The 26,723-nt window shown below is 52.6% G+C and overlaps 3 protein-coding genes across 5 annotated transcripts; 1 reads left to right on the forward strand and 2 right to left on the reverse strand.

Annotated features, from left to right (window-relative positions):
- Positions 1–2,523: 2,523 nt before the first annotated feature.
- Positions 2,524–7,966, reverse strand: CALML4 (calmodulin like 4). Of its 3 annotated transcripts, none has more exons than XM_033070712.1 (5): positions 7,961–7,966; positions 6,517–6,547; positions 4,547–4,687; positions 3,480–3,668; positions 2,524–2,800 (listed from the first exon to the last, which is right to left on the reverse strand). In XM_033070712.1, the coding sequence occupies exons 1-5, from the start codon at positions 7,961–7,963 to the stop codon at positions 2,703–2,705; spliced, it is 462 nt and encodes a 153-aa protein (XP_032926603.1). In that variant the 5' UTR covers positions 7,964–7,966; the 3' UTR covers positions 2,524–2,702. The 3 variants fall into 3 exon arrangements, with proteins under 3 accessions (XP_032926603.1, XP_032926602.1, XP_032926604.1); XM_033070711.2 differs by lacking the exon at positions 7,961–7,966 and adding an exon at positions 6,669–6,828; XM_033070713.2 differs by lacking the exons at positions 6,517–6,547; positions 7,961–7,966 and adding an exon at positions 6,669–6,825.
- Positions 7,967–8,392: 426 nt separating this feature from the next.
- On the reverse strand, positions 8,393–15,589 carry CLN6 (CLN6 transmembrane ER protein). Its single transcript, XM_033070710.1, has 7 exons — positions 15,507–15,589; positions 14,193–14,307; positions 13,659–13,757; positions 11,260–11,448; positions 11,107–11,162; positions 10,178–10,300; positions 8,393–8,783 (listed from the first exon to the last, which is right to left on the reverse strand). The coding sequence occupies exons 1-7, from the start codon at positions 15,587–15,589 to the stop codon at positions 8,492–8,494; spliced, it is 957 nt and encodes a 318-aa protein (XP_032926601.1). The 3' UTR covers positions 8,393–8,491.
- A 4,306-nt stretch (positions 15,590–19,895) lies between these two features.
- Positions 19,896–26,085, forward strand: FEM1B (fem-1 homolog B). Its single transcript, XM_033070709.2, has 2 exons — positions 19,896–20,182; positions 23,061–26,085. Exons 1-2 carry the CDS (start codon positions 19,935–19,937, stop codon positions 24,694–24,696), a joined length of 1,884 nt encoding a protein of 627 aa, XP_032926600.1. The 5' UTR covers positions 19,896–19,934; the 3' UTR covers positions 24,697–26,085.
- Positions 26,086–26,723: the final 638 nt, after the last annotated feature.

Here is a 26,723-nt window from a genome sequence, read left to right on the forward strand (position 1 = left end):
CACACACATCTGGATGAGCCCACAGCTGGTTTTGGGACATGCACTCACATCTGGGGTGCAGCTGCCCCTCTCCCATCCCCCTGAACCACCCCAGAGTGAGGGAGCAGCAATTCCAGGCTTCCTGCAGGGACTCAGAGATTTCCTTGGATTCTCCAGGAGAACGTGGTGAAAACTCAAAAATTCCTTCTGGAACATTTCAGGCTTGGAAGCACATTTTAGTGGGAAAGGTTTTGGTTTAGCAGTGTAATTTTATTTTATTTTTTTTAATTATTTTTTAACAGAATTTAGATTTCTAACACTGGTGGTCCCCCAAAGTGCTGCTGCTCACGAATTAACAAAGGGAAAAAAATGTAAATAAACAAAACGTGAATTCATGAGTTGAAAGCTTCATCCACTGCCTTAAACCTTTTCTCTCCCTTTTCCATAGGGCATGCCAAACCCATCCATGGATTTACCAATGTCCAGTCCCCAATGTCAGTTTGTATAAAAGTACTGAGTGAAATTATTTATTATATACATTGAAAAAAAACAAAACAAAAAAACCAAACCCCAAACCAAAAACCTGGTTCACCTTTTGACTGTTCCCCATTTCTGTGGAAATCTCTCCAAATAATAAAAAGCTTTTGGTTATTTTGTGTTTTCTCAGGGGGAGAGTGGGGAGAGGGGATTTTCCTGGGTTTTTTTCACCTGGAATTGTTTTTTTTTGGGATGATTCAGGGCAGTGACAGCGCAGGTTTGGCTCCTCCCTGGCTGCTTTTCTTTGGGAGCAATCCCTCAGAATTTGGGAACAAATTCTCACTGAATTCTTTCTTCCAGCAGGAAAAATAAATCCAGAATCCAGGAGCAAACCCTGGGCAGAGCTGCATTCCCAGATTTTCCAAACCCTGGGATAAGGGGAACAGAGCAGGAAAATCCCATTTTTGGTTTTCCTGGTGAATCCCAGCTCTGATCCCCGTGTGCTGCTTCCCTGAGCTCTCTGTAAATCCAATTTTCAGCTTTTTCTGGAATATTTCCTGTCCTTGGAGGAGGAAGAGCTCGGTGAGAGCTGAAGGGTGTGGCTGGTGTCACTTTTCCATGGAGCAAATTCCATTTTCCATGGAGCAAAGTTCATTTTCCATGGAGCAAAGTTCATTTCCCATGGAGCAAATTTCATTTTTCACTGAGAAAATTTCATTTTCCCTGTAAAAAATCTGCTGAGAGGGTCTGGAATGTGGGGCTGGGATTTGGGGTTGCTGCCTGCCTTTGGGATTGTTTGGGATCAGAGCTTGGATCAGGATTTTTTCCTTCACTGGAATTCCTGGATTTGCTCCCATGCCTTTTGTAAAGCTCAGATATAATTTGATTTTCTGCACTTTTCCCCTGTCTGATATTCCATGAGGAAAATTCCTGGTTTACCCTCACAGGGACACTTTGAATGTTGGGATTTGCTCAGATTTTGGGTTTTTTCCCCCAATTTCTTCTCTTTTTTTGTGTGACATTCCTGGGTGAGTCACAGAATTCTGGGATAATTTGGAAATTATAAGGAAAGAACTTTAAATCCCATCTCATTCCATGGGCAGGGACACCTCCCACTAATCCTTGGACACTGCAGGGAATTCTCTGGGAATTCTTTCCCAATCCCTTGGATCTGCTGGGGCTGCCAGGATCAATTCATTAATTCCTGATTATTTTTATGATGGAGCACAGGGGAGATTCAGGATTTAAAAAAAAAAAAAAAAAAAAGGTGGAGGAAGAGGAAGAGGCTCCTGGAGCAGATTTTTGGGAATATGGGAATTTTTATGTTTGATCCACGTGAAATTTCCCAGCCTGGAATTCCAGATTCTCCTTTGAGGCTCTGAGAGACAGGAGGGATAAAAATGAGGAGCAGAGGGGGTTAATTAATGTGGAAAAGGAGGAGCAGAGGGGATGAATCAGCCTGGAGGTGGGGAGGGTTTTCCTGGTGTGGAAAAGGGGGATTTAAAAGGGGAATTTCCCTGGGAAGGTTTTTCCTGGTGTGGAAATGTGAATTTTCCTGGTGTGGAGAAGGAGAATTTTGCTGGGAGGTTTTCTGTGGTGTGGAAAAGGGGAATCTAAAAGGGGAATTTCCCTGGGAAGGTTTTTCCTGGTGTGGAAATGTGAATTTTCCTGGGAAGTTTTTCCTGATGTGGAAAAGGAGAATTTAAAAGGGGAATTTCCCTGGGAAGGTTTTTCCTGGTGTGGAAATGTGAATTTTCCTGGCCCTGTTTTTCCTGATGTGGAAATGTAAATTTTCCTGGCCCTCTTTATCCTGATGTGGAAATGTGAATTTTTCTGGGAAGGTTTTTCCTGGTGTGGAAAAGGGAATTTCCCTGGGAAGTTTTTCTGTGGTGTGGAAAAGAAGAATTTCCCTGACCCTCTTTTCCCTTTTCCCCCATTTTTCCCTTTTCCCCCAAACCCCTGCTGGGTGGTGCTGATTCCTGGAGCACCAGGAGACCTTGACCCTGAATCCCTCCTGCCACAGCCCCAGCACTGAAATATTTTAAATTCACTTTTGGAAGCTGGACACACATTGCCACACTCAGTTTATTTCAGTACCAGCTCACATCTTTCCCCAGCAATCAGGGGGAGTGCCAGCAATAAATGAAGGCAAAATCAGGTTTGGAAAGGCAGCTGATGGTTCCTGGCTCTGATCAGAGAGGGAAAACAGAAATAAAAACTTTGAGGTTTTGTCTCTCACCGTGGGGTCAGTAATCAACTGAAGGGAGGCAGAGCAGGTGAACAAATTCCTCGTATTTGATGGTTCCTTGGGGCCCAACCTTGGCTTCCTTCAGCAGATCATCCACTGGAAAAGGGAAAAAAGAGCATGGGATGTTCAGGAAAAAGCACTGCAGGGTTTGGGCTTTGGGGGATTTTTGTTGGGAATCTCCCCTGGGATCAGGGGACACTTCCAAACTGGTGCCAGCAGTTGGGTTTTAATTCCATGTAAAATTCTCTGGAGCAGGGAGATCCATCTTTTTGAGTTCCACAGAGGGAAAAAAAAATCACAAATTTAATCCAAGTGGGTTTTGGGGTTTGTTGCTGAGAAATGGGGGAGGTTTGGGGGGTTTGTCTGGGTTTAGTTTGGTGTCTCCTGCTGGCACAGACCCCTCCTCATCCCAGGGGAGAAGAGAGAAGGGGGAAAGTGAAAAGGGAAAGAGAGTGAAAAGGGGAAGGGAAAGAGAATGAAAAGGGGAAAAAGGGAAGGAAAAAGGGAAGGAAAAAGGGAAGGAAAAAGGGAAGGAAAAAGGGAAGGAAAAAGGGAAGGAAAAAGGAAAGGAAAAAGGAAAGGAAAAAGGAAAGGAAAAAGGAAAGGAAAAAGGAAAGGAAAAAGGAAAGGAAAAAGGAAAGGAAAAAGGAAAGGAAAAAGGAAAGGAAAAAGGAAAGGAAAAAGGAAAGGAAAAAGGAAAGGAAAAAGGAAAGGAAAAAGGAAAGGAAAAAGGAAAGGAAAGGGAAATCCCAGTGGGATTTCTGCCTTTTCCCACCTTCCTCCTCGGACAGTTTCTCCCCCAGCAGGGTGAGCTTGGCACGCAGCTCGGGCACAGGGATCACCCCCCTCTTGTTCCTGTCCAGCATGGCCAGGGCTCTCAGGATCTCCCTCTCGGGCTCCTCCTGCTTCATCTGCCGGTACATGATGTTCAGGAAGGTGGAGAAGTCCAGCTCAGCGTTCCTGTCTGGGCAAAGAAGGGAATTTCCTTTGGGGCTGGGTCCATTTGGGGCTGGGTCCAGGACTGAACATCATCATCATCATTATCATCATCATCATCATCCTCCTCCTGTTCCCTTTCCTGGGGTTCCTTTTCCCTTTCCTGGAGTTTCTTCTCCCTGACTTTGGAGTTTCTTTTCCTTTTCCTCCATTTCCTGGGTTTTTTTCTGCTTTTCCTGGGGTTTCTTCTCCCTTTTCTGGGGTTTCTTTTCCCTTTTCCTGGGGTTTCTTCTCCTTAACCTTGGAGTTTCCTTTCCCTTTTCTGGGGTTTCTTTTCCTTTTCCTGGGGTTTCTTCTCCCTGACTTTGGGGTTCTTTACCCTTTCCTCCCTTTTCCTGGCGTTTCTTTTCCCTTTTCCTGGAGTTTCTTCTCCCTTTCCTGTTTTTTTTTTCCTTGACCTTAGAGTTTCCTTTCCCTTTTCTGGGGTTTCTTTTCCTGGAGTTTCTTCTCCCTGACTTTGGGTTTCTTTTCCCTTTCCTGGAGTTTCCTGTCCCTGCTCTGGACCAGGCCACATCACAATTGGTTTTTTCCTCCTAAAATCCCATTTATAACTTTGTTAAATTTGTTCTCTCAGCTTGGATCCCGAATTTTTGACCCCCACGACCTCACAACTCCTTGGGTTTCATGCTTGTTTTTTCCTGCAGACCTGAACATTCTTCTGTGCTCTGCTGGTCTGGACACCCTCCCATCAAAAAATCCATATTGATCTGTTTGCTTTTGGGGGGGATTTTAACAGCACTGTGTTAACCCATAGGCTGGATTTCACAACTCCTGGTGGGTGCTCCCTCCTGGACCATCCCAGCTCCATAAAAACGGGATTTTTCCCGATTTTGGGGCCGTGCTCACCGATCCTGTGCAGCTGCAGGTGTCTCTGCACCTCTCCGGGCGTGGGGCTCGCCCCCAGGCACCGCATCACCACCAGCAGGTCCGCGGCAGAAATCTTCCCCTTCTGCTTCTTGTCGTACAGGGAAAAGCATTCCTTGAACTCTGATTAAAACCCAAACTCGGTTACTCCTCCAGAGCCCCCCCGGATCCTGCCGGGTCCGGTGTCCGCCCGGGTTTCGCCTTTCCAGGAATTCAGGGCAATTAAAACCCGGCGCTAATTGGGGCTGGGAGGGGGAAAAGGGCTGAGAAAGGAGAGGATTGTGTTTAAAAGGGAGAGGATTTTGTATAAAACTTTAGAGGATTTTGTATAAAAGTTTAGAGGATTTTGTTTAAAAGTTTAGAGGATTTTGTTAAAAGTGCTTTTCGGTGGGAGCAGGATGGTGAGGGGAAGGCTGGAGGAGGAGAATGGTGAAGGGGGAGGATGCTGGAGAGGGAAGATTTAGGAGGGAAGGATGGCAGGTGGAAGATTTAGGAGGGGGAGGATGCTGGAGGTGGAGAATGCTGGAGGTGAAAGATTTTGGGGGTGGAATTGGGAGGTAGAGGATGATGGAGGAGGATTTTGGAGGGGAAGGATGCTGGAGGTGGACGATGATGGAGGTGAAGAATTTTGGAGGGGGAGGATTTTGAAGGGGAGGATGATGGAGGTGAAGGGTTTTAGAGGTGGAGGATGATGGAGGAGGAAAATTTTGGAGGTGGAAGATTTTGGGAGGGATGATTTTGAAGGTGGAGGATGAGGGAGGTGGAAGATTTTGGAAGGGGAAAATGCTGGAGGTGGATGTGGGAGGTGGAGGATTTTGGAGGTGGAAGATTTTGGAAGTGGAAGATTTTGGAGGTGGAAGATTTTGGAGGTGCAGGATGCTGGAGGTGAAGGATTTTAGAGGTGGAGGATGATGGAGGAGGATTTTGGAGAGGGAGGATTTTGGAGGTGAGGATTTTGGAAGTGCAGGATGCTGGATGTGAAGGATTTTAGAGGTGGAGAATTTTGGAGGTGGAAGATTTTGGAGAGGGAGGATTTTGGAAGTGCAGGATGCTGGAGGTGAAGGGTTTTAGAGGCGGAGGATGATGGAGGATTTTGGAGGTGGAAGATTTTAGAGGGGGATGATGTTTGAAGATTTTGGAGATGGAAGATTTTGGAGGGGGAGGACGCCGAGTTCTCCCCCATCTCTCCGCACTTTCCCAGCAGCACAGCCCGGCTCGCAGCTGACCCAGATCCGCCCGGGAGCTCTCCCTGCCTCCCTCCCCTTCCCTCCCCTTCCCTCCCTCCGGGCGAGGAAAACCAGCCTGGACCGGGGCCACCCCGTCCTTGTCCCCTCTGTCCCCAGCCCTCGCTGCTGGGGAGCCCCAAAGATGTCCCGGGATGTCCCAAAGATGTCCCGGGATGTCCCAAAGATGTCCTGGGATGTCCCGGGCTGTCCGTGGGCGCTCTGCCCTCCCGTGCCCCCTCCCGTTCCTCCTCCCCTCGCCAATCCCCGGCAGATTATCAGATTTGCAATAATACTCTTATTAATACTCTTATTTCTGCTTCCTTCGGCCGCTCCCGGAGCAATTCCAGGCTCCCCTTTCCCTGGGGGGGGCTCGCAGTGGGAATTTGCATCCCCTGAGCCTCCTCTTTCCTCATCCTCATCCTCATCTTCCTTCTCTTTCCTCCTTCCTCTCATCCTCCTCCTCCTCTGAACCCTCCCGAGCCGGGATCGGGCACCGGGAATTTTTGCTGCGGGACTGGGAGGGGGTGCTCGCAGCTTTAAAGATGCAGAATTTTAATGGAATTCCCTCGTTTTCCCAGGCAGGAAATCCCGGGGGAGGAGGGACCGAGGGAGAACAAGCCCAGACGGAGATGATTTCGGGAGGAAATGCCCCAAAAATTATATATTTTTTAATATAAATATAAATTTAATCTCGCTAATTATGGAGCAGAACAAACCCGTACCTACCATTAATTTGATCCTGGGATAGAAACTTCGCCTGGAGCAGGACGGGAGAGAAGGAGGAGAAAGAAAAAAAACCAAAAACGAAACAAAACAAAAAAAAAAGGTTTAAAATGGGATTTTGGGGTGGATTTTGGGGCGGCTCGGGGGTCGCTCACCATTTTTTGGGGGAGATCCGGGGGGTTTCGGGTCCGGGCAGGAGCGGAGGCGCCGCTGCCGCTCCGAGCTCGGGTTAAAGTCCGGAGCGGCGGCGGCTGGAAATGTAATTAAAGGTAATTAAATGTAATAAATACCCGCTGCCATGGCTACGGCGGCCGCGCTCCGGCTCCTCCGGGAAAGGGAATTTCCCAGCCTGGGATGGGCTCTGGGGCTCTTTGGCTCGGGTTTGGCTCGGGTTTGGCTCGGGTTTGGTTCGGGTTTGGATCGGGTTCGATCGTCCCAAAGAGCAGCACCGAGCGCTGAGCTTGGCTGATGGGGGAGGAGAAGGAAAATGCAAAAATCCCAAAGGCAAAAACTCAAAAACCCCCAAATCCAAAGATCCGAACATCCCAAAACCCCCAAAACCCAAAAATTCGACAGTCCAAAAAAAAAATCCACTAATCCAAAAATCCATAACCCCAAAAACCCCAAAACTAAAAAAACCCAAATCCAAAAACCTCAAAATCCAAAAATCCCTAAGTCCCAAAATCCAAAAATCCACCAAGACCCCCAAACTCAAAAATCCCCAATCCCAAAAACCCAAAAATCAAAAAATCCAAAAACCAAAAAAACCAAAACCCCAAAACCTCAAAAATGCCAAAATCCCCAAATCCAAAAATCCCCAAACCCCAAAAATCCAAAAAACCTCCAAATCCCCAAATTAAAAAATCCCCAATCCCAAAAACCCAAAACCCCAAATTTCTGAAAACCCAAAACCCCCCAAATCCAAAAATCTAAAATCCCCCAGATCAAAAAATCCCCAAATACAAAAATCCAAGCCCCCAAAACCCCAAAAATCCCCCCAAATTTTTCTGAGTGCTCTGGAATTTCTGGATCTGCAGGAGGGTTTGGAGGGAAGGGCTCAGGCCAGGCTGAGGAGGTTGAAATCTCTTTTTGAGGTTTTATTTATTGGGATTTCACTCCCAGAGTGGGCAGGAAGCTGCTCCCAAATGTCCCCAAAAGTTTTTATCCCGAGTTTCCTCCTTCCACCTCCGAGCTCTGGCCGGAATTGTTGGGACCCCAAACATCCCTGGAGCTGCTCAGCCCTGCTCCTCTTTTGGGGTTTTTGGGGAATTCTCAGGAATTCTCATGTCTGAGAGAGAGCTGAATGTGCTGGTGCAGAAATCCCTGGAATTATCCCCTTCCTGATGGATTTTGGGGTTTTTTTATGGGGAATTTGCCCTTTTGTGAGAACAGAAGGTGCTGGTACACAGATCCTTGGAATTCACCCCTTCCTGATGGAATTTGGGACCATTTTTTGGGGAATTCTCAGGAATTCTCCTATCTGAGGGAGACTTGAAGGTGCTGCTGCAGAAATCCCTGGAATTATCCCCTGCCTGATGGATTTTGGGACAATTTTAAAGGAATTCTCATGTCTGAGTGAGAGTTGAAGGCCCTGGTGCACAAATCCTTGGAATTCATCCCTTTCCTGATGGATTTTGGGACAATTTTTTGGGAATTCTCAGGAATTCTCATGTCTAAAGGAGAGCTGAAGGTGCTGGTTCAGTAACCCCTGGAATTCTCCCCTTCCTGATGGATTTTGGGATTGTTTTGTGGGGAATTGGCCTCTCCTGCCCCATCCCTGCACTCAACACCCAATGCTGAGCATGATCCCAACTCCCTGATGATTCCCTAATTAACACAATTAACCCCTCCCTGACCAGGCACAACCACCACACACACCCATCGCTCAGGAATTTATTCGAAATACATCAATCTACATTAGAAAAACTAAATTTCTTTGTGTTTTTTTGGTTCTTTTTAACCCCCCCCCACAAAAATATCAAAACTCGGGCGTGCCCTGGGCGTGCAGGGTGCTCATGTGCAGGGTGTAGAAGGCCCAGGGCTCTGGGATGTAAATCACTCCCGGGTACTTTTTCCGCAGGGTTTTGTCGTTCCAGAGCCAGCCCACCCAGAGGGCGATGAGGAGGAGGGTGATGATGAAGGAGTAGAAGAGGAAGAGCCCGTTGCTGTCCAGCACCAGCCCCTTGCGCCGCTGGTGCATCACCAGGGCCATCATGGCGAAGAAGGTGAAGATGTAGAGGATGAAGATCTGGCCCTCGGTCACCAGGTACCTGCAAGGGAGCTCTGCTGATCCTGGGGCAGCATTCCCAGATTTGGGAACTCCAGAAATGCATTCCCAGATTTGGGAACTCTTCTGATCCTGGGAGAGCACTCCCAGATTTGGGAACTCCAGAAATGCATTCCCAGATTTGGGATCACTGCTGATCCTGGGGGAGCATTCCCAGCTTTGGGAACTCCAGAAATGCATTCCCAGCTTTGGGATCACTGCTGATCCTGGGAGAACATTCCCAGATTTGGGATTCCAGAAATGCATTCCCAGCTTTGGGGCCACTGCTGATCCTGGGGCAGCATTCCCAGATTTGGGAACTCCAGAAAAGCAATCCCAGTTTCTGGAACTCTGCTGATCCTGGTCCCAGTTTTCCAGGATTAGTGGTCATTGCAGGGAGAGCATTCCCAGATTTCCTGGGGTCACTGCTGATCCTGGGGCAGCATTCCCAGCTTTGGGAACTCCAGAAATGCAATCCCAGTTTCAGGATCAGCGCTGATCCTCGTCCCAGCTTTTCTGGGATCAGTGCTCATTGCAGGGAGAGCATTCCCAGCTCTGGGAACTCCTGCTGATCCTGGGAGAGCATTCCCAGCTTTGGGGTCCCAGCTTTGGGATCACTGCTGATCCAGGTCCCAGTTTTTCTGGCATCAGTGGTCATTGCAGGGAGAGCATTCCCAGATTTCCTGGGGTCACTGCTGATCCTGGGAGAGCATTCCCAGATTTGGGAACTCCAGAAATGCATTCCCAGATTTGGGAACTCTGCTGATCCTGGGGGAGCAGGGAGAGCATTCCCAGATTTGGGGTCCCAGCTTTGGGATCACTGCTGATCCGGGTCCCAGTTTTTCTGGCATCAGTGGTCATTGCAGGGAGAGCATTCCCAGATTTGGGATCACTGGACACCCCAGGAATGCAGGGAGAGCATTCCCAGATTTTCTGGGATCACTGGTGATTGCAGGGAGAGCATTCCCAGCTTTGGGATCAATGGTGATCCCAGAAATGCATTTCTAGCTTTTCTGGGATCACTGCTGATCCTGCTCCCAGCTTTTCTGGGATTGGTGGTGATCCTGGGAGAGCAGGGAGAGCATTCCCAGATTTGGGATCACTGCTGATCCTGGTCCCATCTTTGGGATCAGTGGTGATCCTGGGAATGCAGGGAGAGCATGGAGAGTTCCTGGGGAGCCCTGGGATTGTCCTGGGATTGTCCTGGGATTGTCCTGGGGCTGTCCCAGCCTCCAGAGATCCAAGTGGCTGCAAACTTCCAGGAGGTTTAATTGGATTTTCCAGCCCAGGGAGCCCTGGGCAATGGAGAAGCTGTTCCTGGAGCACCCCAGTGGGATTCCTGTGGGATTCCCGTGGGATTCCCGTGGGATTTCCCCCTGCAGGGACAGAGGCACTCACCAGTAGTAGAGGCTGCTGGGCCCCACCAGGAGCAGGGCAGCCAGGGGCATCCTGCTCTGCTCCGCCACGGCCGTGAAGCAGCCGGTGAAATAAATGAACAGGATCAGGAAAAACGGGATGTACCTGCAAAAAACACAGCAATTCCCAGAGCTGGGATCAGCCTGCCAGGCAGGAAACTCCCAAAATCCATCCCAGACATGGAGCTGCTCCTGGGGGTTTGGCTGGGGATGGAGCAGCTCTGGAATTCCCTGCTCTGGAATTCCTGCAGCTCTGGAATTCTCTGCTCTGAGATTCTTGGAGCTCTGGAATTCCCTGCTCTGAGATTCCTGCAGCTCTGGGATTCCCTGCTCTGGAATTCCTGGAGCTCTGGAATTCTCTGCTCTGAGATTCCTGGAGCTCTGGGATTCCTGCTCTGAGATTCCTGGAGCTCTGGAATTCCTGCTCTGAGATTCCTGGAGCTCTGTGATTCCTGGAGCTCTGGAATTTCCCTGCTCAGAGATTCCTGCAGCTCTGGAATTCCTGGAACTCTGGAATTTCCCTGCTCAGAGATTCTTGCAGCTCTGGAATTCCTGGAGCTCTGGAATTCCTGCTCAGAGATTCCAGCAGACATTTCCCTGAGCTCTGAGGAGCTCCAGGATTATCTGGCAGCAGATCAAAGCTTTCATGGGGTGTTTTCTTGGGGTGTTTGGGGCAGAGCTGGGGGTGCTGGCAGCCAGGAGGAACCTTCTGGAAGGATGAATTGTTCCTCTGGCCCTCCAGGAGCTGCCACATCCCAGAAATATCCCGAGCAGAGATTTCCCAGCCATTGCCAGATCCACCCTGGCCAGCAGAACATCATCCCCTGCCAGCTCTGGCTCAGGGTGGTTTTTCCCCCCACTTTAAGCTCTGCCCTTCCCCTGTGCCATCCCACAACCTCTGGAATCACTCACCACATGGAATGCCCCAAATATTCATCGTAGTAGTAGAGCAGCTCGAAGGAATCGATCTGTGACAGAAACAGAGGGGGGAAAATCTGAGTTAACAGCACAAGGCATGGAATCAACCCCAAACTGAGATTTCAGGGAGGCAGCTCAGGGCCTTACCAGGGTCTCTGGTTTGAGGTTCCTGATGATGGGGTTCTCCCTGACGGACAGGTGGTGCTGGTAGCCGCTGAAGATCAGCCGGTGGTTCACAGAGTCCCCCACCAGGTGGATGCTGGCCCCCATGACGAAGGTGATGATGCTGACGTACACCATGGACCTGGGCAGGGTCTTGGGGGACCTCTCGATGAGCTGCAGGCACAGGAGAAGGGAGGAGGGGTGCCCTGACATTTTGATTTTTTTTTTCAGGGTCTGCACGGTGCTGGGATATAATTCTGAATTTCTGAAATGTTGTAGCATTCTCCTCACAGTCAGGCACACAAAACAATGCTTTTCCAACCCAAAAAACAAGGACATGCTGCAGCTCCAGCCCCAAAAACAAACAGGGAATGAGGAGGGAATCTGGGAGGGTGGGACTGGAGAACCTGGAGCTGGGATTGGACAATGAACCCAAATAGGGAATGGACCAAAACTGATAAAAGTGGGAAAACTTGGGGTCCATCTTGGGTTCATCTTGGGTCCATCCTGGATCCATCTTGGGTCTATCTTGGGTCCATCTTGCATCAGTCTTGGATCCATCTTGGGTCCATCTTGTGTCTACCCTGTGTCCATCCTGGATCCAACTTGGGTCCATTTTGAGTCCATTTTGGGTCCATCTTGAATCCACCCTGAGTCCATCTTGAGTCCATCCTGGGTTCATCTTGAGTCCATTTTGGGTTCATTTTGGGTCCATCTTAGATCCATCTTGAATCCATCCTGAGTCCATCTTGTGTCCACCTTGTGTCCATCCTGGGTCCATCTTGGATCAATCCTGAATCCATCCTGAGTCCATCTTGTGTCCACCTTGTGTCCATCCTGGGTCCATCTTGGATCAATCTTGAATCCATCTTGAATCCATCCTGTGTCCATCTTGTGTCCATCTTGTGTCCATCCTGGGTCCATCTTGAGTTCAATCTTGAATCCGTTTAGGTCCATCCTGTGTCCACCCTGGCTCCATCCTGGCTGTAGCCAAGTTTGGGTTCTTGCAGTGCCCAAGTTGAATCCTCTGAAGGCCTTGAACAAATCCCTGCTTTATTCTTTTAACTCTTTCCAGCCATCCTCCAGGATGAGGAGCAGCAGCTCCTGCCCTCGCTGGGTTTTGGAGCACTCAGGAATTTCACCAGCAATGAACAAATGTCGTTGATGAGGGAGGCCAGGCCGTGGTTTTTCCATGTTTCTCCTGCCTCTGGAGAAGACTGAAGGCTGGATGTGCCCTCCAGTGGCAGCAGAGCCTCCAGCACAGAGCTCCTCACTTTTCCCTCTCCATCTGGACACTTCAGGATTCTCCAAGTGAACATTTTGGGGTTCTTTTCCCTTTTTTCCCAATGGAAAGGGACTCAGCTCCCTCTGACCCCACAGCCACAAAATTGGGACAACTTTTTGGGATCTGCTTTCAGTGCTGGGCTCTCCCTGCACCTGAGGCTGGGACAAGCCTTGGAATAGAAGCAGGAATTCTGGCAAGCAGAAGAATTTTATTTTTTTTGCTTCCTTGCAAAGCAGGGAAGATCTCCCAAGCCAGATCCCAGCTCCAGGAGTTCTCCAGCTTTGGCTGGCTCAGGATTGTCCCAGCTCTGGGATCAACCAGGCCCTCCCCCCTCTCCCTAAATCAGCTTTGCAGCCCTCCCCAAGCAGGGAAAAGCTCCTTATTTGTGTTTAATTTGGAGGCTTAACTTCCCCTTTCCCTGGAACTGCGGCACGAACGTCACGGGAGGACAAGGGGAGCACAAGGTCCTGCAGGGAGGGACAAACCCTGGGCCAGGGAAAAGCATCCTGGAAAACAGCTGGAATTTTTCTGTGGACACTCCCCAGCCTGCAGAAATCACCTGGGAAAGGTCCCACATCCTTTTTCCTTTTCCCTTTTTGCCCCTGGAATATCGAGAGAGAATCATTTCCATCTCAGGCCATAACTCAGCTCCCAGCTAATGGAGGTTAAAATAGATTTATAATTGCTTTCTGAATAGGAAAAGGTTCCTAATGATCTGACAGAATTTCACCTCATGAATGGTTTATGGGATCTGATCCAGGGGTTGGCAGCTGGAGCCAGATAAATTCCAGCTCCAGCCACAGCTCCAAGGTCAAAGAGCAAGTGGAATTAAGCTCTGAACAATTCAGAAAATCCACTCTGCTTCCTGCTGTCCTTTAAGCCAAGGATGGATGTTGTCCTAAAAATATCACTTGGGAAAGGGGCTCTGAGCCAGAATTCCAGGGGGAAGCAGGAAATTGAGGTGCTCTTTGAAAGGCAGCATCACAAATCCTCCTATCTCTTCCTTATGGCAGGAATTTGGGAACAACCAGCACCCTAAAAACCTCTGAAACTTCACAAAACCGGGAATGGAAAAACCCCTGGACATTGCCAGGTTTACCTTCAGCAGCAGGAAGGGGGTGATAACGTTGTAAGCCATGTGGAAATAATCCCCAGCACTGGGTTTGTTCAGAGGAAACCATTCCAGGGGGAGGATGATCTGAGGAGAGAGGGAAGAGCAATTAGGGGTGAGGGACAGGATTGCTTGGCAGTGCTCAGCCGGACTTCAGGGCAGCTTTTCTTGGAGCAAACTTCCCAAAAATCCCTCTCTGGAAGTTTTTCCTCCTAGCCCTGCCCGGTGTTGGCAAGCTGTGGAGCCGAGGAAGGCATTTGGGATCTTCCTGAACCTTCTCCCAGCTCTAAAAAATTCCATTTCAGTGGAATGGCCACTTCTGGAAGCAGCAGCCCCAGGTAACAGAGATAAGAAATTGGGAAGAGCAGGAGGAGCCTCCCAAATCCCTTTTTGGTGTGAAAACAAAGGTGTGGGAGAGAGAACAGGGAGCAGCTCTCCCAGGAGACCCCAGAGTTGCTCGAGGACACCCCAGTGGGGCAGGGGACAGCCCTGGGGACCCCCTGGCTCTGTCCCCTCGCTCACCATGGCGATGGGGCGCCCGAAATCCAGCACCCAGTTCTGCAGGGTGAAGTAGAACCACAGGTCCAGGTGGAATGGGGATGTCTTGAAGGTGTCCTCAGCCTTCACTGCGCCGTGCCTGGAGGGGACAGAGGGACACAGAGCCCTGGAGCAGCGCTGGCAGCAGGCAGAGCTGCTGTCCCACACCAAACCTGCTTTTCCCCGGGATCTGTGGGATAACAAAGCTGAGGAGGAGGCAGCACAGGAGAGCACGGAGCTGTCGCCATCCCTGACCCGTCCCCGTGGGGAGGCTCCTCCTGGACTCTTCAGCAAGGTGAGAAGTGCTGAATTAAGTGCAACTATTTTTAACTTTTGCATGATGAAGCAAAACCCCAACTGGCAGGAGTTGAGCTGAGTGCTGAGAAGGTGGCGATGCCCGGTGGAATCGCACACTGGGATGCTCAGGGTGCAGCATCACCTTCAGCTCCTGCTGCCAGCACCCTCTGTCCCTGCAGAGGATCCATGGAAAAGCAGATCCATGCCTCTCCTGGTGCTGAGACCAGAACGGGATCAGCCTCGAGCTTGAGCCCACGGTCCAAAGTCCATGAAATGCTGACCACAGACCCAGAGGATCTTTAAGGTCCCTTCCACCCCAAACCACTCTGGGATGATTCAATGAAGCCCCAGGGTGAGGATGGGGTGCTCTGGATGAGCTGGGAATGCTGCAGCTCCCTGCAAGGGTCTGTCAAACCCTGGATGGGCTGGGATAACCCAGGTACGCCGGGATGCCCTGGACACAGCTGGGTGGGGGAACTTTGGGGGACCCTGATCCTTGGGATATCCCGGACCCTGACCCTAGGGATGTCCCTGATCCTGATCCTTGGGATATCCCGGACCCTGATCCTGGGGATATCCCAGACCCAACCCTGGGGATATCCCGGACCTTGATCCTCGGGATATCCCTGACCCTTGGGATGTCCCAGACCCTGACCCTGGGGATGTCCCGGACCCTGACCCTTGGGATGCTCAGGATCCTGACCCTGGGGATGTCCCAGACCCTGATCCTCGGGATATCCCTGACCCTCGGGATATCCTGGACCCGACCCTTGGGATGCCCAGACCTGACCCCAATGATGCTCCTGACCCCAACCCTCGGGATCCCGGACCTTTGGGATGCTCCGGACCCCGCAGCACCCGGGGGCGGTCCGGGACGGGGCCGGGCAGTCCCGGGAAGCGCAGAGCAGGCTGAGCAGGGGGAACTGGATGGGCTGAGAATCCCCAGGGAATGCAGGGTGCCTTTTCCCATTCCCGCCCCCCTCCAGCCCCGGCCGCGCTCACCTGCCCGGGTAGAGCGGCCCGGCGGGCGGCGGCGAGCCCGGGGCCGCGGCCGGGAACGGCCGGCGCCGTGCCGAGCCCTGCATGAGCCCGGCCGGGCTCCCGGGGCCGCTCCCGGAGCCGCTGCCTGTCCCGGAGCCGGTGCCGGTGCCGGTGTCCGCTCCGGGCCCGGCCCGCGGAGCAGCGGCGGCTGCGCGGGGGCGGCCCCGGCACCGCCCCGGTGGGGCGGGGGCAGCGCTGGCCCCGCTCCCGGAGCGGCTCCCGGAGCCCGGCTTAGCTCCGGTACTGCTCCCGGTTCAGCGCTGGCCCCGCTCCCGGAGCCCGGCTTAGCTCCGGTACTGCTCCCGGTTCAGCGCTGGCCCCGCTCCCGGAGCCCGGCTTAGCTCCGGTACTGCTCCCGGATCCCGGCTGAACTCCGGCCCTGCTCCCGGACCGGCTCCTGGATCCTGGCTCAGCTCCGGTCCTGCTCCCGGAGCGGCTCCGGGAGCCCGGCTTAACTCCAGCCCTGCTCCCGGCTCAGCCCCGACCCTGCTCCCGGGTCCTGGTTTAACTCCGGCCCTGCTCCTGGAGCCTAGCTTAGTTCCGGCCCTGCTCCCGGAGCGGCTTCTGCATCCCGGCTCAGCTCTGGCCCTGCTCCCGGGGAACGGCTCCTGGATCCCGGCTTAACTCCGGCCCTGCTCTCGGAGCCCGGCTTAACTCCGGTACTGATCCCGGAGCGACTCCCGGAGCCCGGCTTAGCCCCAGCCCTGCTCCCGGTTCAGCCTCGGCCCTGCTCCTAGAGCTGCTCCTGGAGCCCGGCTTAGCCCGATCCTGCTCCCGGCTTAGCCCCGGCTCTGCTCCCAGACCGGCTCCTGGATCCCGGCTTAACTCCGGTCCTGCTCCCGGACCGGCTCCTGGATCCTGGCTTAGCTTCGGCCCCGCTCCCGGCCCCGCTCCCGGCTCCGCTCCCCGCTCCCGGCTCAGCTCCGGTTCATTGTCCCATTCCAATTCCAGCTCCTGCAGTCCCACCCTCCCAGATTCTCTCCTCAATTCCCTGTTTTTGCACTTTTTGGGCCTGAAGCTGCAGCGTGTCCTTGGTTCTCAAGCTGGAAATGAATTGTTTTGTCTGACTGAGGTGTGAGGAGAACTTGCTGATATTTAATAAGAAATTCCGAGTTATATATACCAATGCAATGCAGAATCTGGAAAATACGAAAGCTAAGACTTAAGGCATCAGCAGCAGCACCAGGGCATGGTTGAGTCCAAAATACAGTAACACAGAAACTGCTCAGCTGCACTGTCACCACCTCAGCTTTCAGCCATGGCCTCTCCTTTATTTGAGTTGAGTTTCAGGACATCTCTGTCTCCTTTTTGGATATAAACCTCTGGATCAGCTCAGACACTCAGGGAATTCCATGCAAATCCATCGCTGCGAGCCCGAGGTTTATTGGGAATGAGGAGCTGGAGTTTCCCGTGGGTCTGGCCATGAGCAAACGCTGCTTTTCCCGAGTTTCCATCTCCCTGGATCAGCCGGGAGCTGAGGATGCTCCGCTCTGCTCCCTGCTCTCGGTTTTGGCTGGATAAATCCAGCAGGATGGGATCAGGCAGGGAGGGATTCACAGCCCTCCTGGATAAATCGGGAGGTGCATCCTGCCACGGGCAGGGATATTTTCCCAGGATTATCCCAGGTTTGTCCAACATGCAGTGGGATCCAGGGATGTGGCAGCCACAGCCAGGGCCTCACCATCCTCACAGGGAACAAAGCTGGAGGCACCAAAACCCTCCTGGAGGGCTTGGTTTGGGCATGGGGGGCTCCATCATCCCTGGGACGGGAGCTCTGTGTGTCCCACCCTGTCCCCAATCCCTGGGATGTGCACGGTGTGACACGGAATGGCAGCAGGACAATCCCTGAGAGCTTGGCACAGCCTTCCACCGAGGAATTCTGCCCTGGAATTCTCAAGCTGAGGGGGCTCCCAGAAGCAGCAGAAGGGAGATTTTGGTCCCTGGTGAGGAGCAGGGGATTGTCCACATGCTATCCCTGTTCCCTCAGCAGGACACCTGGAAAAATATCCCTGGAAAGGGGAGGAGATCCTCGAGATAACAGAGCCGCTTAATCTGACCAGGACCCTGCTTGTCACCCTGTGCCTGACATGGGGACGTGGCTCTAAGCATGGCCTGCCTCCTGTCCCCTCCTGTCCCCTCGTGTCCCCTGGGCTCTCCAGGCTCCGGCTGCTGCTCCATGAATAATTCACATCCCGCAAGGATCCGCGGCTCCCGTGGCAGAACTCCGAATTCATAATTAATGGGGCTGAGACCAGATCCCGCCCAGGACAATGGGGTGGCAGACGGGGCCCGGGGTGGTGTCCCCTTACTGCTGGTGGCTCGTGTCACCAGGGAGGTGGCCCAGCAGGGGGTTGAGGTGGCAGGTGTGTGACAAGGCTGGTGACAATGTCCCCAAAACCAGGGGTGAAGGTCCTGCGTGTGCTGGGGTGGGTGGGGCATGGCTGAGGTGATGGGAGCTGCTGGTTCTGGCTTAAAAAAACTCAAACTTAGCCAGCCCAACCAACCCAGCCCAGCTGAACCCAACTGAGGACGGTCCAGTGTAACCCAACCCAACTCAAGCAACCCAGCCCAGCTAAATCCCGCTCAGCCCAACCCAGCCCAGCTGAACCCAGCCCAGCTGAATCCAACTGAATAAATTCCAACCCAACCCAATCCAGTCCAACCAACCCAACCCAGTTAAACCCAACCCAATCAAGCCCAGTCCAACCCAACCCAACCCAACCTCGCTCTCCACAACTCCCTGACAAGAGGGAGCACCCAGGGAGGGTCGGGCTCTGCTCCCAGGGAACAAGGACCAGGATTAGAAGACATTTTGTTAAACTGCACCAGTAGAGGTTTAGGTTGGATTTAGGTTGGACACCAGCAGGAATTTCTCCATGGAAAGGGTGGTCAGGCAGGGGCTGCCCAGGGAGGTTTGCAGTGCCCATCCCTGCAGCTGTCCAAGGAAGAGCTGGACGTGGTGCTGGGGACAAGGTGGGGAACAGGGACTCGATGACCTCAGAGGTCTTTTCCAACCTCAGTGATCGTGCAGTGGAAATGAGGATTTAAAGCTGAGCTGCAGCTCAGGCCCAAAAAGTGCAAACAGGGAATTGAGGAGAGAATCTGGGAGGGTGGGACTGCAGAACCTGGAACTGAACAATGAACCCCAATAGGGAATGGACCAAAACCTATGAATGTGTGAGAACTCATGACCAGGGGCCTGTCGTGGGTGGAACCACAGCCAGGCTCTTGTACTGCCTAAGGTGCGTCCTGTGAAGGCTTTTTAATAAATCCCTGCTTTATTCCTTTAACTGTGTCCAGCCTCTGTTCTAAATAGTCTCTCAGAGCATCGCTGCTGTGACCTGCACACTCTGGAGCGCTTTTCTTTGTTCTTAGGGATCGTGGAATGGCCAAGCTTGGCCTGCAGGCTGTGGAGGCTGTTTGGGATCCTGGAATGGCCTGGCCTGGCCTGGCCTGCACATTCTGGGAGTTGTTTAGATCCCGGAAAAATTGAGCTTGGCCTGCACTTTCTGGGGTTGTTTACATCCCGGCCCGGCCCGGCTCGGCCTGCACTCCTGGGGTTGTTTACATCCTGGAACGGCCCGGCTCGGCCTGCACTCTGTGGCACATGTTTACGTCCCGGAACGGCCCGGCTCGGCCTGCACTCCCTGGCACATGTTTACATCCCGGAACAGCCCGGCTCGGCCTGCACTCCCTGGCACATGTTTACATCCCGGAACGGCCCGGCTCGGCCTGCACTCCCTGGCACATGTTTACATCCCGGCCCGGCTCGGCCTGCACTCCCTGGGGTTGTTTACATCCCGGAACAGCCCGGCTCGGCCTGCACTCTGTGGCACATGTTTACATCCCGGCCCGGCCCGGCTCGGCCTGCACTCCCTGGCACATGTTTACATCCCAGCACAGCCCGGCTCGGCCTGCACTCCCTGGGGTTGTTTACATCCCGGAACGGCCCGGCTCGGCCTGCACTCCCTGGGGTTGTTTACATCCCGGAACGGCCCGGCTCGGCCTGCACTCTGTGGCACATGTTTACATCCCGGAACAGCCCGGCTCGGCCGCTGTTGCCGGCCGGCCCCGGCGCGGCGGGCGGGCGCTGCCGAGCGGTTCCGGGGCGGAGCGCGGCGGTGCCGGCCGGGCCCGCGCTGCGGGCGGGGGGGGCCGCGCCTTGGCTGCCGGGCGGCGGCTGCGCTCCCGCCGGGGCCGGGGCCGGGGCCGGGGCTGGGGCCGGGAGGCTGCGAGCCTGGGGCCGGAGCCGTGGGGCGGCGAGCCCCGGGGCGGCCGCATGTGCGCCCCGCGGGGCGCCGCGCCAGGACGGAGCGGGCCGGGGCAGAGCCGGGCCGGCCCGAGCGGGGCCGTTGCGGGCGGCGGGGCCGCGCGGAGGCGGAGGCGGCCATGGAGGGGCTGGCGGGGTACGTGTACAAGGCGGCCAGCGAGGGCCGCGTGCTCACCCTGGCCGCGCTGCTGCTGAACCGCTCCGAGAGCGACATCAAGTACCTGCTGGGCTACGTGAGCCAGCACGGCGGGCAGCGCTCCACGCCGCTCATCATCGCCGCCCGCAACGGGCACGCCAAGGTGGTGCGGCTGCTGCTCGAGCATTACCGCGTCCACACGCAGCAGACCGGCACCGTCCGCTTCGACGGGTACGTGCGGCCCGGCCGGGACAGCGCCGGGCGCGGCCACGGCGGGGCGAGCGCGGCCTGGGCCGGGCCTGCTGGGCCTGCGGGGTTCTGGGCTGTGCCGGGGCTCGGGAGGGCTCTGCTGCCCCGAGTGTTCGGGACATGATGGTCCTGGTGCGGCCCGTGACATCGTGGTGCTTGTGGGGCATTTCCAGCTCTGGGTTCTGTCACTTGGTGGTGCTTGTGGGTTCTTTTCAGCTCGGACTGCTCCGTGACCTGGTGGTCCTTGTGGTCCCAGCTCAGATTATTCTCTGATTTGGTAGTTTTTGTGGGCCTTTCCAGCTCTGTATTCTGTCACTTGATGTCCTGTGGGCTGTTCCACCTCTGTTATTCCATGACTTTATGGTCCTTGTGGTCCCAGCTCAGACTTTTCCATAACCTGATGAACCTTGTGTGCCCTGTCCAGCTCAGGATTCTGTCACTTGCTGGTGCTTGTGGGTTCTTTCCAACTCAGACTATTCCCTGACTTGATGGAGCCCTTCCAGCTCTGTATTTTATGACTTGATGTCCTTGTGGGCCCCTTCCACCCCTGGCTATTCTGTGATTCTGTGCCTCATTGGTCCTTATGTGCCTCTTGCAGCTCAGACTCTTTTGTGACTTCATGGCCCTTGGGAGCCTTTCCCAGCCCCGATTATTCTGTGACTTGGCAGTGCCTGTGTGTCCCGTCCAGCTCGGGATGTTCCGTGACTTGGTGGCCCTGGTAGGCCCTGTCCAGCTCAGGATTCTGTCACTTGATGGCCCTGTGTGTCTTTCCAACCCAGATTATTCTGGGATTTGATAGCCCTTGTGGGTCCCTTCCAACCCAGATTATTCTGTGTTTTTATGGCCTTTGTGGGTCCCTTCCAAGGATCATTCTGTGATCTGTGATCACTTCCCTGCCCTCTGTGGGGCTCTGCAGAGCTTCCAGGAGGATCTGTTCTCTGCTTTTCCCATCGTGGCAGTGCCCAGGGCCCTCCTTTCTGCTGGTTTTAGAAATGAATTCATGACATCCCCACCTAAACATCATGGGGATGTTGGAGGCCACAACTTGTGCTTGGAGATCCCACCTGATACTTTATGAGCCAAAAATGCCTTTTCCATTTGGGAATTCCCCATGTGAAGCTGTGGACAGGATAATATTCCCACCCCAGAACTTCTGCTGGGCCAGAGGGGCCTTTCTGGGACATTTTTGCTGCTGCAGGTGCCAGTGCCATTGGGAAGGGTTCTCACACCGTTCCATTTTCACTTCCCTGCGTGGTTTGATTTTTATTCCTTCCTTTTCCCTTCCAACTGGAGTTTTTTTGTTCTGGTTTGGTTTTTCTGGGTTTATTTTTTTTTCCCATTTTGGTTTGGTTTGGTTTTTCTGAGTTGGTTTTTGTTTTTGTTTTTTTGGTTTGGTTTGGTTTTTTTTTTGTTTCTTTTTTCCCAATCAGAAGCAGGTTGAGAATTCCTGGAGGAAGGCCCTCCTGACAGACAGCACATGCTGGAATTTTGCCTGGCTGTGCTGGGATGTGTTTTCCAGAGGCTGTGCCTGGCACAGATTGAAGGAGGAGTTGTCTGAGGCACAATGGGTGCAGAGAGAGGAGCAGAGCCCACGTGATCCCCAGGGATTGTTGTGCCTCAGATAAGGTGGAGCTCCTCTCCTTTGGGTTTTCCACTTGGAACCTCAAAACACCAACAAATCATAAAAAAATCGTGTTCATAAAAATTCCTCCCTCCTGCCTCGCTGGGATTTTAATGAGATTATTTACCAAATTAGAAATTCCCACTGGGAATTCTCTCTGAGAGCCTCTGGAGGTGCTGAATTTTCAAACAGTTGCTGTAGAGCTACGAGGGCTTCACCAAACGATTAAAAATCGCTGTGAAAGTGAAATTTAAGCTGATTTTATGATGTTTAAACTTTGGGGAATGTGGCTGCTTGGAAATATTTGTCCTTCCTGTGTGTTTGGGATGTGCCTTGAAGGATGTGTGAGTCCCACCTGTTTCTTCATTTCAATCCTTCAAAAACCAGGGAGTGGGAAAGACAAATCCTTTATGTTGTGTGCTGGGTTAAGGGAATGAAAACAGCTCAGCAAGAAGGATGTGTCCCCTCATTTCCCCATTATCCACAGAGTCACTCAGATCTGTGGAACAGCCCAGCTCAGAACTTCTGCTTCCTTAGGTTTTATTTTCTTCCTGTGTCACCAGGGCTGGTTCAGGGCACGGGATCTGGAATAGGGAAGCGCTGGCAGATTAAATTTTTTGTGTCAAAATATCCATTTTAAAGTTTTTCTTGATCTTTAACGTGTCACTTCATGGCACTGAAGGGATAATTTTAGAGCTCTGCTTCCCAGTCCTCTTTGAACTGAGGCTGGAGTTTGTAAGTGGGATCTTCAAGGTGGCCAAACCTGATCCCATCCCATGGATCCCATCCCATCCCATCCCATCCCATCCCATCCCATCCCATCCCATCCCATCCCATCCCATCCCATCCCATCCCATCCCATCCCATCCCATCCCATCCCGTCCTAAACTGGGGTGGAATCCTATTCTAAACTGGGATGGAATCCTATCCTAAAGCAGGCAGGAATCCCATCCCAAATCGGGACAGAATCCCATCCTAAACTGGACAGGAATCCCATCCTAAATTGGAGTGGGATCCCATCCTAAACTGGAGAAGAATCCTATTCTAAACTGGGATGGAATCCCATCCTAAACTGGACTGGAATGCCATCCTCAACTGGGATGGAATCCTATCCTGAACTGGGACAGAATCCCATCCTAAACTGGGCTGGAATCCCATCCTAAACTGGGTCCAGCTTTGGCTGGGTGTGGGATGCTTCTGGAAGAGCACCAGCCTAACTCCCTGTCCTCTCATTCCCAGCTTCGTCATCGACGGGGCCACCGCGCTGTGGTGCGCGGCCGGCGCCGGCCACTTTGAGGTGGTCAAGCTGCTGGTGAGCCACGGCGCCAACGTCAACCACACCACGGTGACCAACTCGACGCCGCTGCGGGCGGCCTGCTTCGATGGCCGGCTGGACATCGTCAAGTACCTGGTGGAGAACAACGCCAACATCAGCATCGCCAACAAGTACGACAACACCTGCCTGATGATCGCGGCCTACAAGGGCCACACGGACGTGGTGCGCTACCTGCTGGAGCAGCACGCCGACCCCAACGCCAAGGCGCACTGCGGGGCCACCGCCTTGCACTTCGCGGCCGAGGCCGGCCACCTGGAGATCGTCAGGGAGCTGGTCAAGTGGAAGGCGGCCATGATGGTCAACGGCCACGGCATGACGCCGCTCAAGGTGGCCGCCGAGAGCTGCAAGGCCGACGTGGTGGAGCTGCTGCTGGCTCACGCTGACTGCGACAGGAGGAGCAGGATCGAAGCTCTGGAGCTGCTGGGGGCCTCGTTTGCCAACGACAGGGAGAATTATGACATTTTGAAGACTTACCACTATTTATATTTAGCCATGCTGGAGAGGTACCGCGACAGCGAGAACGTCATCGAGAAGGAGGTGCTTCCCCAGATCGAAGCGTACGGGAACAGGTCGGAGTGCAGGACCCCTCAGGAATTAGAGTCCATCAGGCAGGACAGAGATGCCCTGCACATGGAAGGGCTCATAGTGCGGGAGAGAATCCTGGGCTCGGACAATATCGACGTCTCCCACCCCATCATTTACCGCGGCGCCGTCTACGCGGACAACATGGAGTTTGAGCAGTGCATCAAGCTGTGGCTGCACGCCCTGCACCTGCGGCAGAAAGGCAACAGGAACACCCACAAGGACCTGCTGAGGTTCGCCCAGGTGTTCTCGCAGATGATCCACCTGAACGAGCCCGTGAAGGCCAAGGACATCGAGAGTGTGCTGCGCTGCAGCGTGCTGGAGATCGAGCAGGGCATGGCGCGCATCAAAACCACGCCGGACGCCGACATCCACACGGCCATGGACAACTACGAGTGCAACATCTTCACCTTCCTCTACCTGGTGTGCATCTCCACCAAGACGCAGTGCAGCGAGGAGGACCAGTCCCGCATCAACAAGCAGATCTACAACCTGATCCACCTGGACCCGCGCACGCGCGACGGCTCCAGCCTGCTGCACCACGCCGTCAACTCCGGCACGCCCGTGGACGATTTCCACACCAACGACGTGTGCAGCTTCCCCAACGCCCTGGTCACCAAGCTGCTGCTGGACTGCGGCGCCGACGTCAACGCCGTGGACAACGAGGGGAACAGCCCTCTGCACATCATCGTGCAGTACCACCGGCCCATCAGCGACTTCTTGACGTTGCACTCCATCATCATCAGCCTGGTGGAGGCCGGCGCCCACACGGACATGACCAACAAGCAGAAGAAAACCCCTCTGGATAAAAGCACCACCGGGGTGTCCGAAATCCTCCTTAAAACTCAAATGAAGCTGAGTCTCAAGTGCCTGGCTGCCCGCGCCGTGCGGATCTACAACATCAGCTACCAAAACCAGATCCCCAGAACTCTGGAGGAGTTTGTCCAGTTCCACTAGGCCGTGTCCAACCTTTTGTGGTGGTGCTATGCCGGGACGACACCAGACAGCAAAATACACCCGTGTCCATGAAGTTGTTTTTCTCCATTCCTTTGGTTTTGGGTTCCTCTGGATTCCGTCTGCGGCCTCAGTTCTCGGGTGGAGATGGTGGAGGGCGGGGGCAGGAAAAGCCACGTTGTTGTCCTGTAGTCCAATCTGATGTTTGAGATTTTTTGGTCCTTTTCTATTTTTTTTTTTTTATTTTTGATTAAAAGAATCACTTCGTTATCTCTCGGTTTTCTGAACAACACAAAAAGAATCCCCCAGGTAACTCCCGTTGAATGATTCGCAAAATTGGGATTTCAACCTTCTCACAGTGAGAGAAATTGGGAATTCTGTGGCAGTTGGGTTGAAAGGAGAGTGTCCTCCCCCAGAGCAGTGCTTTGCTCTCGTACCTCACCGTGCTTTTATGCCTTTCAGCTCGTGCTGAAGATGTCGGTAACGTTTTAAAAGTCGTGTTTTTACACCGAAATTCCCACAGCTGCAGACGTGAGGGATGCTCTGTCAGGAAATGCAGGTGGAAAATTCAGCTCTGAGAGGCTGAATTCCATCATCAAGCTCTTCATTGACACTGCTCCAGTAAGTATTGGATAACCTATGGACAAAAAAAACCTCCCAAAATAACCGGAATCATCGTTTGTTTTTTCCGTAGCGCCGTCGCTCCTATCCAAACATCATGCATGGATCCCTAGAAACTGGGTAGGGAAATTTGTGTTTGTGTGTGTCCCAACATTTCAAACTGCTTTTCTCTTGGGTTTTTTTCTGTCGTTTCGACGCTCAACACGCACCTTTTTTTTTGTTTTTAATATATATTTTGACTCAAAGTCTGTCCAGCTGCACTCTTGGATTCCAGATGCTGTATCTTCCTCACGGAGCCGTCTGCCGCCAAAGAGAGTCTTCCTTGAACCTGGCTTTTCCAAGAAGAGTTGGAGTCTGTGCCTCCCTGAGTGGGACTCGAGGATTTTTCATGGTTTTTACTCCTTTCAGTAGGAAAAAAAAAAAAATCTTCTTCGTAAAACTGATTTTTACAAATAAAAAAAAAAAAAATTAAAAATTTCTCCTCTCATCAACCTCTTCGCTGATTGTACGGGAACGTCGTCGCTTGAGAACTTCTGGGGAGGAGTGGCAGATGCTCCAACAGGAAAATGTCACTTGTTGGGGACAAGGCTCCTGGACCCTCTGTTCCTTTCCCACGCAGCTTTTTAACCGTCAGGATGAACGAATGTTCTGTGGGTTTTGTTTTTTTTTTTTTTTAAAAAAAAGAAACAATCCAGGTAGAACTTTCAGGCGAGATTTGGGGCACACGTTTCTATTTGTATGACAAAGAAATAAACATTGAATGTGGAATTACCTTGGAATTCCTGATTTGTTTTTTGTTTTTGCTTTTTTTTTTTTGTCCTGGGTTTGTGTCCTTTGAGGGAAAAGCTTTAGGATCAGGTTTTCTAGAGAGCTGTGAGTTCACATTCCTGGAATTGTCCAAGGCCAGGTTGGAGCAGTCTGGGATTGTGGAAGGTGTAATTTTCTTGAGGAGAGGATTCCAAAGCAGCAATAAAAATTCCTGGCAGTTGAATCCAGGGCTGAGCACTGGGTGTTCTGTCCTTGGAGGGAAAAGCTTTAGGATCGGCTTTAGGATCAGTTTTAGGATCAGGTTTTCCAGAGAGAGCTGTGAGTTCCACATTCCTGGAATTGTCCAAGGCCAGGTTGGAGCAGTTTGGGATAGTGGAAGGTGTAATTTTCTTGAGGAGAGGATTCCAAAGCAACAAAAAATTCCTGGCAGTTGATTCCTAAATATTTCCAAGAGGGGAAGGTCTTTGCTGTGGAGGAGCTACTCCTGCCTTGGGTGTGTTCCTGCTTGTTATCCCAAAGAATTCCTGTTCCCCAAAGAATTCCTGCTCCTGAATTAATTCCTGCTCCCCAAAGATTTCCTATTTATAAGTAAATATACTTACAGAAATATAAATTATATAAATAAATAAAATATATATAAA

This window comes from Catharus ustulatus, chromosome 12 (genome assembly GCF_009819885.2).
Source record: "Catharus ustulatus isolate bCatUst1 chromosome 12, bCatUst1.pri.v2, whole genome shotgun sequence".
Taxonomy (NCBI): domain Eukaryota; kingdom Metazoa; phylum Chordata; class Aves; order Passeriformes; family Turdidae; genus Catharus; species Catharus ustulatus.

Excerpts from the sequence above, each read along its gene's own strand:
- CALML4 (XM_033070712.1), bottom strand. Across the intron at positions 4,688-6,516 it reads ATCCCAGGATCAAATTAATG|AGTTCAAGGAATGCTTTTCC; the intron begins GTAGGTACGGGT and ends GGTTTTAATCAG. Across the intron at positions 3,669-4,546 it reads CCTGCAGCTGCACAGGATCG|ACAGGAACGCTGAGCTGGAC; the intron begins GTGAGCACGGCC and ends TTCTTTGCCCAG.
- CLN6 (XM_033070710.1), bottom strand. The coding sequence starts at position 15,589 with ATGCAGGGCTCGGCACGGCGCCGGCCGTTCCCGGCCGCGGCCCCGGGC. Across the intron at positions 11,163-11,259 it reads ACCTCAAACCAGAGACCCTG|ATCGATTCCTTCGAGCTGCT; the intron begins GTAAGGCCCTGA and ends TTTCTGTCACAG. Across the intron at positions 10,301-11,106 it reads TATTTGGGGCATTCCATGTG|GTACATCCCGTTTTTCCTGA; the intron begins GTGAGTGATTCC and ends TGTTTTTTGCAG.
- FEM1B (XM_033070709.2), top strand. The coding sequence starts at position 19,935 with ATGGAGGGGCTGGCGGGGTACGTGTACAAGGCGGCCAGCGAGGGCCGC. Across the intron at positions 20,183-23,060 it reads GGCACCGTCCGCTTCGACGG|CTTCGTCATCGACGGGGCCA; the intron begins GTACGTGCGGCC and ends TCTCATTCCCAG.